The sequence below is a fragment of the Pavona decussata genome, unplaced genomic scaffold, assembly GCF_977016875.1.
Source record: "Pavona decussata unplaced genomic scaffold, jaPavDecu1.1 SCAFFOLD_47, whole genome shotgun sequence".
NCBI lineage: Eukaryota > Metazoa > Cnidaria > Anthozoa > Scleractinia > Agariciidae > Pavona > Pavona decussata.
The window spans coordinates 1,751,792-1,768,102 of NW_028145469.1; the positions used below are offsets into that span (position 1 = coordinate 1,751,792).

Below are 16,311 nucleotides of genomic sequence, written 5' to 3' on the forward strand. Positions count from 1 at the left end.
TGAATGAATGAATGAATGAATGAATGAAGGAACGAACGAATGAACGAAAGAACGAACGAACAAATGAACGAACGAACGAATGAAGAAGCGAACGAGCACATTTCTACTAAACCAATAAAATTCAAAGAGATCAGTCTTTGCTCAGGAGGTTTCTTTGCAGACTGCAGTACTCTTTCTAAGAGTCAGTAAAACTTATCTCTGATAATGTATTGGCCCGTTTAGTATGTTTGTTGTCCATTTGTTGTCCATTGGTGAGTCCTATTAGTGCAAGCTCGCACAATGTATTCAATAAAATTGCGAAGAAAATTCCAAAATCCAGGTTTCAAAATTTAAAAAAAATATATAGTCTCTGCTGACTGTACACGAAGAAAAGAAATTGTCCATGCTCCAGACTCCTTATTATGAGTGTACAAACGTAATATTCATCATGCACTGCCTCGTTCACAATTATCCTTGGCAAGCAACCAAACATGACGTCAACCGTCAAGCTTAATCAAGCCTCCAAAACTTGGTTCAATCGATAATGGTGTGGAGATCTGGGAAGGAAAATGTGTCACGCTTATAGGGCTAAGGTGCTTATCATTGAAAAAAAATCTGGAAAGTTCATTTGGAAATTAAATAGATCAACTCTGACGTTAAGGAGAATCGCGCGGCGCTGTATATAGAAAGCGTCATCTCAAATCCTCGTGTGGTTTCCCAGGGTTATCGTAGTGCTCAGTTGGAAAAATTCATGGGTTCAGCTCACCCGGCAGGACTAAACGTTTACTGCAGTCAGTGTTAATTCTAGGGAGATCGCAATTTACCGCAATGACGACATGGAGTCGTCCGAAAATAAAACGTCGAACTTTCTTATCGCTATTTTCATCTTAAAATAAGTAACCGAGCCCACGCTACCATGCACATACTAGCCAGCTAATAGTCATGCGTAGTGGGGTTTGAAAAGGATGATTTCTTGACCTGGGATTTTAATCGAAGACTGAAGACAGACAATTGTTAGTTTACATGACTGCATTATATAAATAAAGAATAGTTCAGACAGGAGGCTTTACTTTACTTTACTTGTCCCCTGGCGCCAAGATGGCGCATAGGGCCTTCACATGTGCTTTCCATCGATTCCTGTCTTGCGCTGCAGTGCGCACCTCACTCCAGGACTGCCACCCTGCTTTGGACCTCTCCTTTTCCACTGTGCGCCGCCAAGTTGTTTTTGGCCGGCCTCTCTTTCTCCTTCCCTCTGGGGTCCATATTAGGGCTATAACACAGTCATTGTCAGGTTGTTGTCTGAGGATGTGTCCAATGAATCGCCATCTCCTTCTTCTTACCTCTTCACGGGCTGTCTTCCCTTGTGCATACAAGGTTCTCACGTTCCAGTTTCCTATCCTCAACTGTGTTTTTGGGTGCACTATTGGCGTCCTCGGCTCCAGAGTTTCCATGTGGCTTTCACTCTAAAGCGTCATGTTGTGTGCCACTCGGCCCCCAAGATTCGGTAGATTGCCTCTAATGTGTAAGGTTTCTGTAATCATTCACTTTTCACGAGGTTAGGTGATTAGCCTAACGCCCAACCTCCAACCTGGAGGGCCAATCCGGCACGGTTGAGCCCGCCAGGGACTGAGTCCCCACCGGCATAGCTCTTGGGATCACTGAGAAACACAAGCTCCACCACCGCGACAAGGTGACAGGCCCAGGGTGGAGTCAGGCAAGAGGCTCCTCTGTTTAAAATGTTCCTTTTTACGTATGTTATGGGAGTGTACGAGCCATTGGGACAAAGTTCAAGGAACTGTCCCTGATAAAGAGCTGTCTGGCCGTAAGAGGCTATTGTATAAACTGGGGGAACAAAGGTTTTTGCACAGGCACGCAAGCTTTTCAGTCAAGGATGGAGGATAAGCGTCGAATGCGAAGCTCTTCGATAACAACGATCGTACCTGTGTCGTACAATCAAATAACCGTGAATCGTGACGTGGCTGAACATTAGATTGCAACTACCCGTCATAGCGATTCTAAGGAACTATTTTATAAAAGCCCTATATTTTATCAATTTTATTTTTGTTTTTCGTTATGTTCATCACTGTTGTATGTGTTAACCAGACTTTTATTTAGTCCAACCGATCAATATGACAGTTTGCCTTCTGGGACGTCGCACGTCAATCTCTAAACTCCCCACGGTCTGCTTTTGTGTGAGGCGAAAACAACCTTTTGAAGGTAACATTTGCTTATCCTCAACATCAGCAAGTACCAAACCAGCCATCTTTCAGAGGATACCCAGAGAGGAACTAGTGCCTAAAGTCAAGTCAAGACTTAAAGACAGACCATATATGGTAGGTTCAACTGGCCAAGGCTTCCCAGAGTTCCTTGCAGAACCCACCGAGTCATTCCCACATGGGGTGTTTGTTAACAATCCACACCAGGCCTCTCTCGCTGAGCTGACAGCAAAATGTATGGAATACGTGGAGGAAAACCTCACGGATAATCCTGCCATATTGTTCTGCAATCTCCCAGCTCAAACTGCGCAGGATTTTTCGGTCATTGCTCAGGGAATCCCCTGGAAAAGGTTGACATATGAAGGTGGCACATCGTTCCGCACAAAAATTGACGGGAATGTAGGAACATACACCGCCAACAATGATCCCGATGAGATCAGCATAGACCCACACAACGAAATGTCTTATGCACAAGTTTACCCATCCAAGGTAAGTAACGCAGGGGAGAATCCCCATTCAACGGGAGGGGATAAAAGCCAGGTACAAAATTACAAGTGTATCTGATTATTACTTTCCCCTTAAAATATTCCATCACATTTATTTCATTGCGCATATGCCACATATTCACATTCAAATCCTAGCATTATGTAGGACGTTTGTCCCATGAACCTAGTTTAATGGCCTTAGCTCCCACGAGTCTCCTGTAGCTCAGTGGTAGAGCATCCGAACTAGTAATCGGAAGGTCGTTGGTTCGACTCTTGATAGGAGCACTCGGATTTTTCCGGAGTATGCCTGTGTTATTCACTGATTAATAGATCATTCTCATTCACTGTCAACGTTTCCCTGCCTGACCTTTGAAGGTTTATTTTCTGCCATCCCAAGCCATTTTCAAGCTACTAATTATTATTCCAACCCTCCCGCCCCCACAGGTTTTCTTTTTCTGCGTCCAGCAGCCTGCTGACGACTGCGGCGGTGAGACACCTCTGGTTAAAAATAGCGAACTGCTCTCCGCGCTGGATTCCGATATTGTGCGGAGATTTGAAGAAAAACAAGTGCGATACGTGAGATTTTTGCCTGACAAGTCCAATGAAGAGTATATGAATTGGCAACACGTGTATCAAAAGGATGACAAGAGAGGTAAGTGGCATAAATTAAAAGATCTCGAAGCTCTTTTCATAGCTTTTGCACTTCTTTCCTGTGGTATGCTTCCCACTCTTGAGTCCCGGCCGGCCCCAACTTGTCGTCATAATCAAATAAAACTTACCGCGAAAATCCAAATTTAAGCGTCGTTCCACCCCACACACTCTTTCCTCTGAATGGAAGTCCCCTAAATATTAGCCCCCCCCCCCCCCCACACACACACACACACACTAAGAAAAAAACCATCAACAACTCATAAACTACTTGCACCATATGGCTTTTACAGAAGAAAGGTCCACTAAACTGTGTGTACTATGGTCTGCTCTTTTGCTCTTCTCTTCTTCTCCATTGAACTGTCAAATTTAAGTTAAAAATTACCTATTGTAGCTTCCTGTTCGTATGAGAGATGGTTTTAGGCGGACTTAAAGGCGTAATTTAAATATTTGCGCGATTGTCATTATACCACATGGTTATGTTCACTTGACCTTTTAAGAAGCCACGCGAAAATTTTCGAAGGATTGCAGTGAGTGAAAGTGCTGTCAAAACGCGAATTTCTAACATTCTGCTCGCGTTTTAGGCTCCTCTCTTATCGGAAAACGATAGAATGGACTTGTTTTGAAATTGCCGCATATCGAAATTTGTATAAAGTTTTCGTGCGCAAAAGAATCGGGTATTCCCAAAGGTCGCTAACCGATCCAAATTTGAATTGAATAATCCTTTGCGGAAACAATAAAACTACTCCGGTATAAAAAGCGTAGTCTCGTATGCTGCGTCTATCAGATCGTGGCGATATGAGCCGTAAATGTTGCGGAAGACAATAAGATTCTGGGCGATGAAAACTGTGGGAATGTAAATGTATATTTTATAGCCAACTGGCAAGCACTAGTATAACATGTGCCTATTGCTTGTTTATAGGTTGTGGAAAAACAAGCCAAGGTACATGGCAACAACCTTACATGGGACCCCAGTGGAGATTTGTACGTCTGGCAAAACAAACCAGTTTACATACATCACCCGATAACAGGCATGAAGACGTGGTTTAGCCAAGTGACAACAAATCATAGCTCATATTACCGGTTACTGCCAGGGAAAGCAGAGATTCCAGATAGCAAAATGCCTAGTAACACTTATTATGGCGACGGCAGCGTAATCGAGCCCGAGGTACTATAACACCTACTGGCCAGCGGCTGGTCATGCGCGGTAGGATTCAAGTGGAGGAAGCGTGATTTGTTAGTGTTGGATAATCTGGCTGTTCAGCATGGGAGAGTTGGATTTAAAGGCAACCGACAGTTGTTATTTTTTTTTACTGCCTCATAGAGAAAGAGTTTAGTTCATTGGTAGCTATTGGTCTTGACTAATGCGTTGAGGACGAAACACGTTTTGTTTGAGTTAGATTTTAGTGTATTTGTTGCCGAGCTTTGAAACGATTTATTTGTGTCTTGATTTGTTTAGGTTAAGGTATATCTGATAGGATTGATTTAACAAATAAAGAAGCCTCGACTGTGCTCTTTTCTGTTGTAAAGCGCGCAGGAAGCGGTTTGAGCACGAAAGAAGTGTAGGGGGAAACGCGAGACGTAGTCGAGTGTTTGTCCCTACTTCTTGAGTGCTTTAGCCGCTTCCTAAGTGCTTTACAACAGAACAGAGCACAGTCGAGGCTTCTTTATTTGTTTTATGATAAAGAATTATTTTATTTCTCCACGCATTCACGCTCATTTTCAAAACAAACTTCATTTTCCAAACGAACAGAAGTGGCGTGCATCTGTACTCTCATCATGCACGCTGAAATAAGCCAATCACAATCCTTGTTAGAATGGTTCAAATAATTTGATTGGTTAAACAAGACGAAAGCTGTCAAACATGTCAAAGGAAAACATCAAAGTTCACAAACTTTGCATGGTTCGAAAGTAACGCCAGTGCAAGTTCATAGTTTTTGTGGATTTGTCGCTCATGAAAATCTGGACGTTATTAACATGGCAATTCGAAAACAAGCTGCTTAAAACTTGCGGCTGGTATTAAACCAACTGCTACGTTGTGTTTTGTGAATGAATAACAGTCGAACTCACGGGAGATTGCTCGAACTGTTGACATCGTTAGGAAAACTAGGCTGCGCTGTGACTGCCGTGGCCTCCCACTCAATGCTCCGGAGAGGATATCTGAACAAGCTGTCAGTTGTTGACTTGAAGGGCCGAGTAAATGAATGAATGAATGAACGAACGAACGAACGAACGAACGAACGAACGAACGAACGAACGAACGAACGAACGAACGAACGAACGAACGAACGAACGAATGAACGAATGAATGAATGAATGAATGAATGAATGAATGAATAAATGAATGAATAAAAACCCGAGAGAGAAGTCCAGGTATTTCACAAACGGGTTAATGGGGTGACACCGTTGCTCCGTGCATCTGTGACCTCCCACTGACGCGATGCTCCGGAGAGGATATCTGAACACCATTAAGTATCAAGACCAGTTGTAATCCTTTCCTCTGTTATTTAGTGCTTTTAATCATATTTATGAAATGATTTATTTGACTGTCTTTACACCGTAGTCTCTTGAATTATTGTCACTGACCATCCTTGTAATTCAGCCGTTAGGCTGCGACAGGAATATCAATAAACTACTATTATTATTATTATTATTATTATTATTATTATTTTATTATTATTGTTATTATAGCAACACCTTAATACTAAAGCCACGAATGTTGCTGTTTCGCGCCGTTTGGGTTCAAATTAAAACTGCACAAACATCTACACCTACGAGAAAAACTGATTTGGTATGCTGTAGACGTATCCTTCCAAAACTGGCGTTCGTCTGATTTAAAGGGGCAGTATCATGGGAGATATCATGATATTTGGCCAAAATTCACTAAATTTAAACTTTGAACACTGTGTTAATTAATTTCTCAATCGCTAATTTAAAGAAATATTAATAGTGATTCGAAGACGAAAGGTTGAACCAAAATATAGTACAACCGGCGATTTTTAGTGCGTTACAACAGCGAAATTTGAAAACGTCCGCCAGGCGTTTTCAAATACGAACTCCTCTCTATCTTGGTCGTCTGCCGGCGAAAATATCCGTGGATAGTTTCTTTGCATTCTGATAGTCTTTTAATGGAATTTTGTCAGTATATCTTGGCTGCTATCAACTGAATAGCGACTTTCCAACTTTCAATGTGTTACTAAAAATAGCGTGATACTGTCCCTTTAATCCAGGATGAAACCTATCTGCTATGTTGCTCAGTCCTGTTAATTACATGCTTATCGGCTGCAAATCAATTTCAATTAATGGTAATGAAGTGTCACGTACAACATCTCTTGGTTCTACAATGCTTTTCATAGGTTGAATTTACCTAATGGGAGCTGCCTGCATGTTGAAAATGAAATGTCTCTCGACTCCCCCCTCCCTTCCACGCAATTCAAGCGCCTAGTATTTCAGGCTTCAAAGTAGCCTGTGTGCAGCCGCCCTCTCCCCTAAGGAAAAATCGGGAAAATAGGAGACGTCTCTAGCTTCCTGGCTATCTTCAAAGGTCCACACTTTTACCTTGGTCTTGTACCAAAGGTGTAGCCGCTGACAATCGCTGGCGATAACTTTAGCACCGAAGACAGCGTGACCGCGTGTCAACTGTCAGCGCTACCAAACTGAGCGTGAACTATGCCGAGCTGTTCTTAAATGACGCCGGCTCGTGATATAACCGAGATTTGAGTTTCATTTTTGACTAGCCGTCTTTCAGAAGCAAAGCTAAACAAAGTAAGATGCAAGCAAGAAGTTGTAGCCTTTACAGAGTATACTTCTTTTTGGTTGTCATCGCTGGAGGTAAGACTTGTGCCAAACACGTATTGTTGTGTTGTGGGGTTATAAGCACTTTAATTAACGAGGGCGTCGCTGGAAGAAGTATGAACAAACCGATTAATCAATCCAATGGATAATTAAACATTTAGCACAGCCACCTTTCCATCCCTACAGTAGCCACGATTTCTAACAAGAACTACCACGGCATATAAATGTTTAGTTAACAAAGCGATTTTCTGTATGCATGCGGGCCATTTGATCCATCTTTTCCGCCGTTCGAGCCGTGTTTATATCACGATTTCTCCGAGTTTTACTTGTTCTTTTCACTTACAAGTGGTTCAAGTTCAAAGAGGGACGAAAACCCAAGTTGAGTTTTGTTGCATTGCTTCGTGGCTTTCACTGACTCCATTCGTCATATGATAGCTTTAGGATTTTCATGGATCACGTTTAGGATTTCGTGGGTCACGCTTTAGGATTTTCGTATGTCACACTTTAGGATTTCATGGGTCACGCTTTAGGATTTCGTATGTCACACTTTAGGATTTCATGGGTCACGCTTTAGGATTTCGAGGTGGGCATGGACCGCGGAGCATTTTTTTTTTATTATTTGGCGCGGGGTCAGGACAGTTGATGGCGCTTTACCTTCTTGGGGTGGCGGGGGGAGGGAATTTTATCCCGAAAAACTGTTCAACAGAATGTGTTCAGAATGGCTGAAGATTCACCCAAATATGCCAGATGCGATGCATGATCTTATTTTTAATCAGGGTAACAGGTTATTGAAGCAAAATCGAACTACTACAAAAAAATTCAAGCACAATGAAAATGACGGATCTGACTCAGTAAATTTACCAAATCTTATCGGTTCTTGCCTCATGAGTGTGCAATACTGCCACACAGTTAAAGCTTTGTTGATTCGTGTTTGCTCACAACCATGTCTTCACCCTTCTTGCCATCGAGAATGACCTTTCTCCAGTTGCGCTAAGATAACAGGATTAACCTGCAAGAACTTACAAGTAATCATAACTTCACTAGTCATGTGTCTCTCGTGAACGGCTGGGTTTCTTTACCATTTTCAAAATATCAGATAACGGCAACCCCATTCTTCATCAAAACGTTAAGAATTTCGAGTTGCTATTAAAGATACCCAGTTCTTTTAAATCGTCAGCGTAGTTTACTTCCAGATATTTGATTTGTGAGGATATGTCTTTGGAGTTTAGAAAGCCTATCAAAATAGTCTTAGCGTTGAAATACGTTGAACCACTTGGTTTATGAAAACCTTCTTCGATGGCCGACACTATCAAATGTCGTCCTTCAAAACGGTTTCCTCGAAATACTTGCTCAGGAGGCGCAGGGAATGGAGGTGTGCATAGACTGCAAATTGGTGAATACTTCTCCTATTTTTTGGGGGGGGAGGGGAGGGGAGGGGGTTGTGGTCCCCCGGCTCCGCGGTCCTTGTTAAACGTGAAGTTGACCCTCTGGAAACTAATCTAACCATTCACCCCTCCTCCCCTCTGGAATTTCCTGGGCCATTCACCCCCCCCCCCCCCGCCCAGCTGCCTTCTGTTGAGGGGGTATGGAATACCTTGCGTTGTAGTTTCACCGTTCTAATCCAAACTCGCAGTTGTCTCAAGTTATTACACAATACAGAACTCACTATTTTTGACTTGCCGTTCTCAACTATGTCCTTGCACTTGTTGTTTTCCTTTTATGGAAATGCTCTCTACGCGTGACCTTACGCCACACAGCATTGCATGACTATGGAGGGGAGGGTAGGCTACAAAATTTTGCACAAAGCCAACTTATTCGTGTCATCAGTGAAAGCTTGCAATAAACTTTGGCTGCAGTGTTTGTTATTAGAAAGACTGCAAACTGTTGTCAAATATAGCATTTTCTACTTTAAAGTGACGGATATCGCTCTGGAGGAAATTGAAATCAGAGGAGACCAATATAAACTTTTCTATACAATTTTTGTGTTACATTTTGGTCTCCTCTGAATTTAATTTCCCTTCAGTCGGCTCATCAGTCTTTAGCGTTAGCTTAGTAACTGTAAAATGACTGTAGATTTGTCAGGCCGACAAATCGTAGCATGTAAACTGGGCTTAAGGTGGCCGAACACAGTTTTTCCAGTACACAGGTGTTAGTAAACATTATTTGAAAACTACGTACTTCTGAGTACCCGAAATTAGCATCGTGAAAGATTAACTAAGAAAGAATAAATTTTGATGCTTCTTGTTGAACAAGGTGCCGTTGCCATGGCAACGCAGCAAGCTATTAACCGTCCACAAATAATGGTTTTTCTTAATTTTTAGAAAATGCACTCGTTAGATGTTTTCCATATTTTGTATCCAGAAAAACCCACAAAATACTGACATAGTGACGCTGCTTTCATGTAATTTTAACAGACAGATCTCCTGTAAATGTTGGTTTTGCACTTAAATGTTTTTTGAAGATACCCTCTGTTAGATTTTGTTTTTGGTTTGTAGGCAAGTTGCGCTTTTAGAAAACTACTGTTTTGTCAAATTTCACGAAATTCTAACGAGCGGTTCCTTAGAAAACAGTTTATTTCCATTAAAATAACCAGTCACAATTTTTTGCTCAAATGCGCATGCGTGGCTTTTAATTAGGGTTTCTCAGAAAGATGAAAAGCGTACAAAAAGGCTTAGCTCATTGTGAACTCAATTTATTTGTTCGGCGATAAATGAAGAAGGATTCACAAACGAGAAACTAAGTTATTTTAAGAGCAAAACCTACCTTTTGGTATAAAATAGAGTGGTCGATAGTATTTGCTTACCACAACCCTAGCGCGCGCTTAATAGCATCACTAACAGAATCTGTAAAGCGCGCGCAAACTGTGTTCGGCCACCTTAAATCACCCTGGTAAACCAGTTTAACTACCAAATATGGTAACCGGGCATCTACAATGATTCCCGCCTTTTAACATGTTTTGGCGTCTTACTCGCCCTGAAACCCCTAAAGAACGGTTTTCCCTCGGTTAAACCACATCCTTTCGGTCTTAGTTAAGCGATTCGTTTGGTATTTCTATAGACTACGAGTAGTTCCCCATTTTTCCTCAGGGATAGTAGGGCGAGCGAAACGCGAGCGCGCGTGAAAATCACCCCACGCGTGTCGCCTTTTCTCGCGTGGGGTGATTTTCACGCGCGCTCGCGTTTCGCTCGCCCTACCATCCCTGAGGAAAAATGGGGGACTATTCGTAGTCTAGTATTTTTTAGCAAGGGAATTAATCCAAAGTGGGGGTCGCTTGCATCTACCCGCTTCAAGTTTGGGAAATGTGATTACGGATTTCCCGTTGTAGCTGTAATTAAACTATTGCCTTTAATACTGTTCCAAACAATTTTATCTCGTGCAGGATGTGTAACAGAGGCGAGAAACTTGTACCTTTCCCGGTTTGGTCACGACAGCTGGTCATGTGATCCGTATAGGCCCTGTCAAAACATCTGGCGTGCTGTTACATTGGCCTCATTTGGGGATAGTATTTACTTGGATGGAACTAACACGGACCAGGACCCTTACACCTGTCAATCGCAAACGTCAGAGTATCCGGGAATTTACATATACAAGAGTCTGTCTCTGATAGGATATGGTAATTCCATGGCTCAGATACGATGCTCAGAAGGAACTGGCTTAATATTCAACGGTTCTTATGAAGGGGAACAAATGAATGTAACTATATCACGCCTATCTGTGAATCAAAGTTTCGTGCGTTTTGAAGACTCTTCTGTTCTTATTGACGGGTGCAAATTTCAAGCCAGCAAGCAAGGTGTCACTTTTGTAATAAGACAGAAAAGGAGTTCGAGCATTCACTTTGCAAATTCAACCTTTTCCAAAAATAAGCAGTGTATCTCAGTTGTTGTCAGCAGGGGAAAGACCACATCACAGGATGTCGAAGTAATGTTCAAAATGACAAATTCCTTATTTGATGGCAATTTTTTGTCAGACGATGGAGGATGTATCTCGTTCACTGAATCGCCCAACACTAACAAGTCATTAATTTCTAATATCATCCTGGAGAATGTAACTTTTTCTCGCAACAGGTTTTCTTCACGTGGGCTCATTTTTGTACAAGTGGACAACAGCACGCAGAACGTCAACCTTCTGAATGTGACATTTATTGACAACAGTCCGTCATCAGACCGAGATGTAGAGAGGAGTAACGGATACAGCGAGTGTGTCTTTCGAAGCACCACTGTCAATATTTTTGTGAGCGCGAGCAACTTCACAAGCTACAGTACTCGATTATTTAACGTCAGTGCATCAAACATTTCTTTGCATATATATGACAGCACTTTTAGTGGCCACAAAGTTAAAGGAAAGGGCGGAGTAATATCCCTGAACGGAACTAAAATTTGTAAGTTGAGTGTGTCCGGTTCATCGTTTTTTAACACGAGTGCTTCTCAAGGTGGAGCCATCAACACTGAATGCACTAACATGTATAGTGCAAGTTTTGAAGACAGCGTTTTTATCAGCAACACGGCTTGGAATAAAGTAGGTGGAGCAGTGTATATTCACTCGCGCGTTTTCGACTCGGACGATGCTGATTTTTCAAACGTTAAAGCTCACCTAGATTACAGTTTTCAAGATGAGCAACTACTTCAAATTGATTGCAATAAATGTAAGTTTATCGATTCTTGGGGAAGTGCTTTGTATATTGTTACACGTAGGGCATCATTGCGACTGATTCAAACTCAGTTTACCAACTGCTTTGCTATGAAAGGAGGAGGGGTTTATATGCAAACGGGTTCGATGTTACCGAAAAGAAAGCGTAGTAGTGATAATGCTGATTTGCTCTTGACGGTGGCAAGTTCCAATTTCACAGGATGCATGGCGAACGCGTTTGGTGGATCACTGTATGTCGAATATGAAACCGCAATGCAGCTTAGTATCAACAACAGTCATTTTATCTCAAATTCTGCAGAATGGGGCTTTGGTGGCGTTTTATGGGCTGGTTCTTTAACAACCGATGATCGTAGTCTGAAAAGAAACCCTAGCCAAATCCAAATAGAATTTTCAACATTTTCGAGCAACCGTGCTCGACAGGGTGGTGCACTGTTTCTCATGATGAACAGTGAAAGTAATCTCATCCTTCAAGAAGTTGTCATGGAATCAAATGCAGCTGTGGAGAGATTTGGAGGTGCTGCCGTAATTTACAATTGTACCGTGAAGGTGCAAAAGTCTCAATTTCTAAGTAACTTTGCTGGTTCATATGGTGGAGTCTTTTGGATAGCTGATGAAATGCACAATTTTAAAGTTATAGATTCTCTTTTTGATAGCAATGCAGCCTTGAATTACAAGGGAGGAGCATTTCAAATTCAAACAAGGTCAGCTGTTTTATCCGTTTTAATAATAAACTCGACATTCCAAAACTGTTCAGCTCAAGCTGGAGCTGGTGCCATATCCATAGAATCAGACCAAAATATAACTGTTGTAGTCAAAAGATCTCGTTTCTTGAGGAATCGTTCTTATATTTTTGGGGATGGGGGAGCGCTGTATTTTTCGATGTGGCCGGATGTTCAGAAGGATCCAGGATGTACCAAGAAACGTTCTTCATCTGACACTCAAAATAATGTTAAAAACTACCCTTCTTGGATCTACAAAAGCCTCTTGACCATTGAGGACACCACATTTGAGAGAAATGGCGCAAGGACCGGTGGTGCCGTACTTTTAAGCAACGGAAAGGCAACTTTTCGAAATTGTTACTTTGTTGACAACTTTGCGGCAATTCGTGGAGGGCATATATACACGCTAGATGGATCTGCAAGTCTCATTATAGAAGGCAGTGTTTTCCGCCAAACAATGAAAGAATTACAACTGCCAACAACGAAATACACGCAGGGATCTTTTGTTCATACCGAAAGTTCGGGTGCACTTATGTTACACCAAAGTACCTTGGACTCCAGAACCTATGGCAGTGCTGATCCTCTTATGCAGGTTAGAAACGGAAGGGTGATAGATGTTGGAAACAACAATTTGACGACCTTCCATTGTCCTGTTGGGAGTCAAATGGAAATCCTTTACTTTACTGATCAAGTAACAGCACAGATAAATGAAATACCGTGTGTAATTGAAGTGTCTACTCTGGTATTAAGCTGTTCTGCATGCGGAGAAAATTCCTATAGTCTGCAACGTGGTCGGGCGCTTGGATCTCGATTAGCACCAGGATTTCAATGTCTTTCGTGCCCGTTTGGAGCAAATTGCTCCAAAAATATCGTCGCCAAACCCAACTTTTGGGGTTCTGAAGAGAAAATCTTTCCACCAACGCTAAAGTTCACCTTGTGTCCTCTGGGTTATTGTCGCCCTCCTCAGGAAACAGACTTTCCTGAATACAATGGTTGCCAGGGTAACCGTTCAGGTGAACTATGTGGACAGTGTAATGAGACGTACACAGAGACACTTTACTCTACAAACTGCAGACCATCACGTGAGTGCAAGGATTACTGGTTTTGGCCCGTGATTTTGGTTTACGTCTCGCTCATGGCGTTTTATTTCACATTCAAGCCTCCTGTTGTGTCTTGGATCAGGCTTCAAATACTATGGTTTAAAGAACATGAACCCGCCAACCAGGCTGAAAATAACTTCGACCGAGGCTATCTTAAGATTCTCTTTTACTTCTATCAGGCAACAAACCTTCTCCTTGTCTCGAACTCGTCAAAGCACATTCTGGAGACTAAATTTATCGATCCTTTGATCGGACTTTTCAACTTTCAACAAAGTTTTTCTTCCAATGGATTGATTTGTCCCTTTCCTGGCCTTACGTCGATAACTAAGCAACTATTTTCTGCATGTTACGTGTTTGCCACATTACTTGTGATTGGCGCCTTTTATATTTTTCATTGGGTAGTTCAGAGGTTGCGAGGGCAAGAATCTCCAGCAGCGGGTCCGTATTTTGGTGGCGTTTTACAAACCATGTTATTAGGATACACTACTTTGGCCTCCAGTAGCTTCAATCTTTTACGCTGTGTTCCCATTGGCTCAGAGCAGCGCTTGTTTTACGATGGAAACATTGCGTGTTTTCAGTGGTGGCAATACATTTTGGTTGCATTTATCTGCACGTTCGTTGTGCCTTTTGTGTTTGTCTTGCTTTGGGGTTCATTTAAGATTTATAACAGGACCCTCTCTGTGGGTAAGTTTCTCTTGGTGTGTTCGTTTCCTTTGCCTTCTTTACTTTACTTGTCATACATATCCTTGTTTTGTACAGCAAGAAATGCGGCCAGTGAAGACTCGTCCCCAAGCCAGGAGTCACGAAGGTCTGTAGAACGGGTTCTCTACGACTGTTTTAAGAACCCTGAAAATGGGAGTAAACTGTCTTTGAGCTGGGAAAGCGTTATGATAGGCCGCCGCCTGATCCTTATTTGTTTTAGCTCTTTGGTTAGTGACCCAATGCCTCGTCTTCTCATTATGAGTTTCTTTTGTGTTTTGTTTCTTCAACATCACTCCATGACCTGGCCGTTTCGTGATGGAATTGCCAACGTAGTAGAAACCATTTCTCTGGTGTTCATCGTTCTCTTGGGGATGATGAACGCGTATTTTGCCTCTTTTCTATCGCTGGCGGTCCCGACAAACGATCATTTTACTTCTTGGTGGAATGTCTTTGAAAAGGTGGAAATCATCATTCTGTGTGCTGTCCCTGCCTTTTTTGGTCTTCTCCTGGTCGCTGCTCTTTCGTCACAAATATTTCGGCTAACTGTAGTGGTCTGTCGTGCTTTGTATCACTTATGTTGGGTTTGTTTCATTTGGTGTAGCAGCAGGAGAAATGACGGAATGACTCCACTGTTAACTTAAGAAAACAGAACGGTTTTCTGCTAATTGCTGGAAGGTCCTCGGTTAGGGGCACCACCACCACCACCACCACCAACAACAACAACCTTTATTTTCCTCATAATTAATTAGAAAGATTCTTATAATTACATTCTTGTATAGTAAAATTTTGGTTTAATTTTGATTTTGAATAATTTTGAGGTAGCGATTGAGAACGGAGGCCAAGTTAACCATCCGATTTTCTAGTTGGCCTCCATATTACGTAATGATGTTTAGAACTTAAGGACAGGCGAGGAACCAAAAATGGAGAGATTTAAATAAAAAGAACTTAGGGAATAAGTTACAATAACTAATAAAAGAAGATTATGATATTTTGTCGTTGCAAGTGCACGGTAAAGGTCAGCTAAACGAGAACATTTAAGCAAAATACTTAAAATGTTCTCTTCTGCGTTCCAAGGTCGTTGTGTAAGCTAATGCAGTTACAGCGTGATCTTTTCTGATGCTTAGCTTTGGTTGGCTTTACGAAATGCTAGCTGACCTTGTTTCGCATTTTAAATGGCAAATTTAATTTCTCTGAGAAAGCGAAAGGAATTAGTTTAATTTGTGCGACAACTTTAGATTTCAGTTAAAACTAAATTCGTATTTCCGTTGATGCTAGGGCATATAGTTTAGATAGGTTAAAAAAAATTAAGTCAGGGATAATTTTTAAGGTTTTTCTCCCTTTTTTTACTTTTAAACTTTTAACCTGTTCGATTACCTTGTAACTTGATTTGTTACTCTTAAATTTCTTATTAAATTCTGTATTTTATATTTATCACCATTGTGTTAGCTTTTCTGGTGTCACCCTCATTAAATATTGTCTTAATATTAATAATAATAATAATAATATTATTATTATTATTATTATTATTATTATTATTATTATTATTATTATTATTATTATAGGTGATTAAGGCCTTGAAGAACCGCTGCTCATCAGTTTCAAAATAGATTCATTTGTGGTCCGGAGCAAAACTCTCATATCACTTTAGTAAACCACTCAGCAATTAACGCGTTGGTGTAAATGCATCCTCGGACACCCAGGGGCAGTTAGTCGGGTAGAAGGGATTTTCGTTGGCGAAAGTTTATTGTAAGAACAGGAGAGCCCCTGGGCAATTACTCTTACCGAACCAGTTCCAGAAGCATTTGAATTCCACGCTTTTGGTCAAGAGTGGGGAATTCAAATGCCTCTGGAACTGGTTCGGTAAGAGTAATTGCCCAGGGGCTCTCCTGTTCTTACAAACGAAGACTAACTGCCCCTGGGTCTCCGAGGATGATGTAAATGTGAAAATCAAGTGAAAACGAGGTATGGTGTGTATTTTGGTAATACATTCGTTGTTTGTTTTTTAATAAGAACGTTGAGG

General features: G+C 41.6%; 1 protein-coding gene and 1 pseudogene across 2 annotated transcripts; both read left to right on the forward strand.

Moving 5' to 3' along the window:
* The first annotated feature begins 2,051 nt into the window (after positions 1–2,051).
* LOC146482218 (uncharacterized) lies at positions 2,052–5,264 on the forward strand (annotated as a pseudogene). Its single transcript, XR_014864197.1, has 3 exons — positions 2,052–2,684; positions 3,125–3,329; positions 4,249–5,264. The product of XR_014864197.1 is annotated as an uncharacterized LOC146482218 (transcript).
* A 1,692-nt stretch (positions 5,265–6,956) lies between these two features.
* Positions 6,957–15,735, forward strand: LOC146482219 (uncharacterized). The gene is made up of 2 exons (XM_085107507.1): positions 6,957–7,159; positions 10,503–15,735. Exons 1-2 carry the CDS (start codon positions 7,099–7,101, stop codon positions 14,930–14,932), a joined length of 4,491 nt encoding a protein of 1,496 aa, XP_084963633.1. The 5' UTR covers positions 6,957–7,098; the 3' UTR covers positions 14,933–15,735.
* The last annotated feature ends 576 nt before the right edge of the window (positions 15,736–16,311 follow it).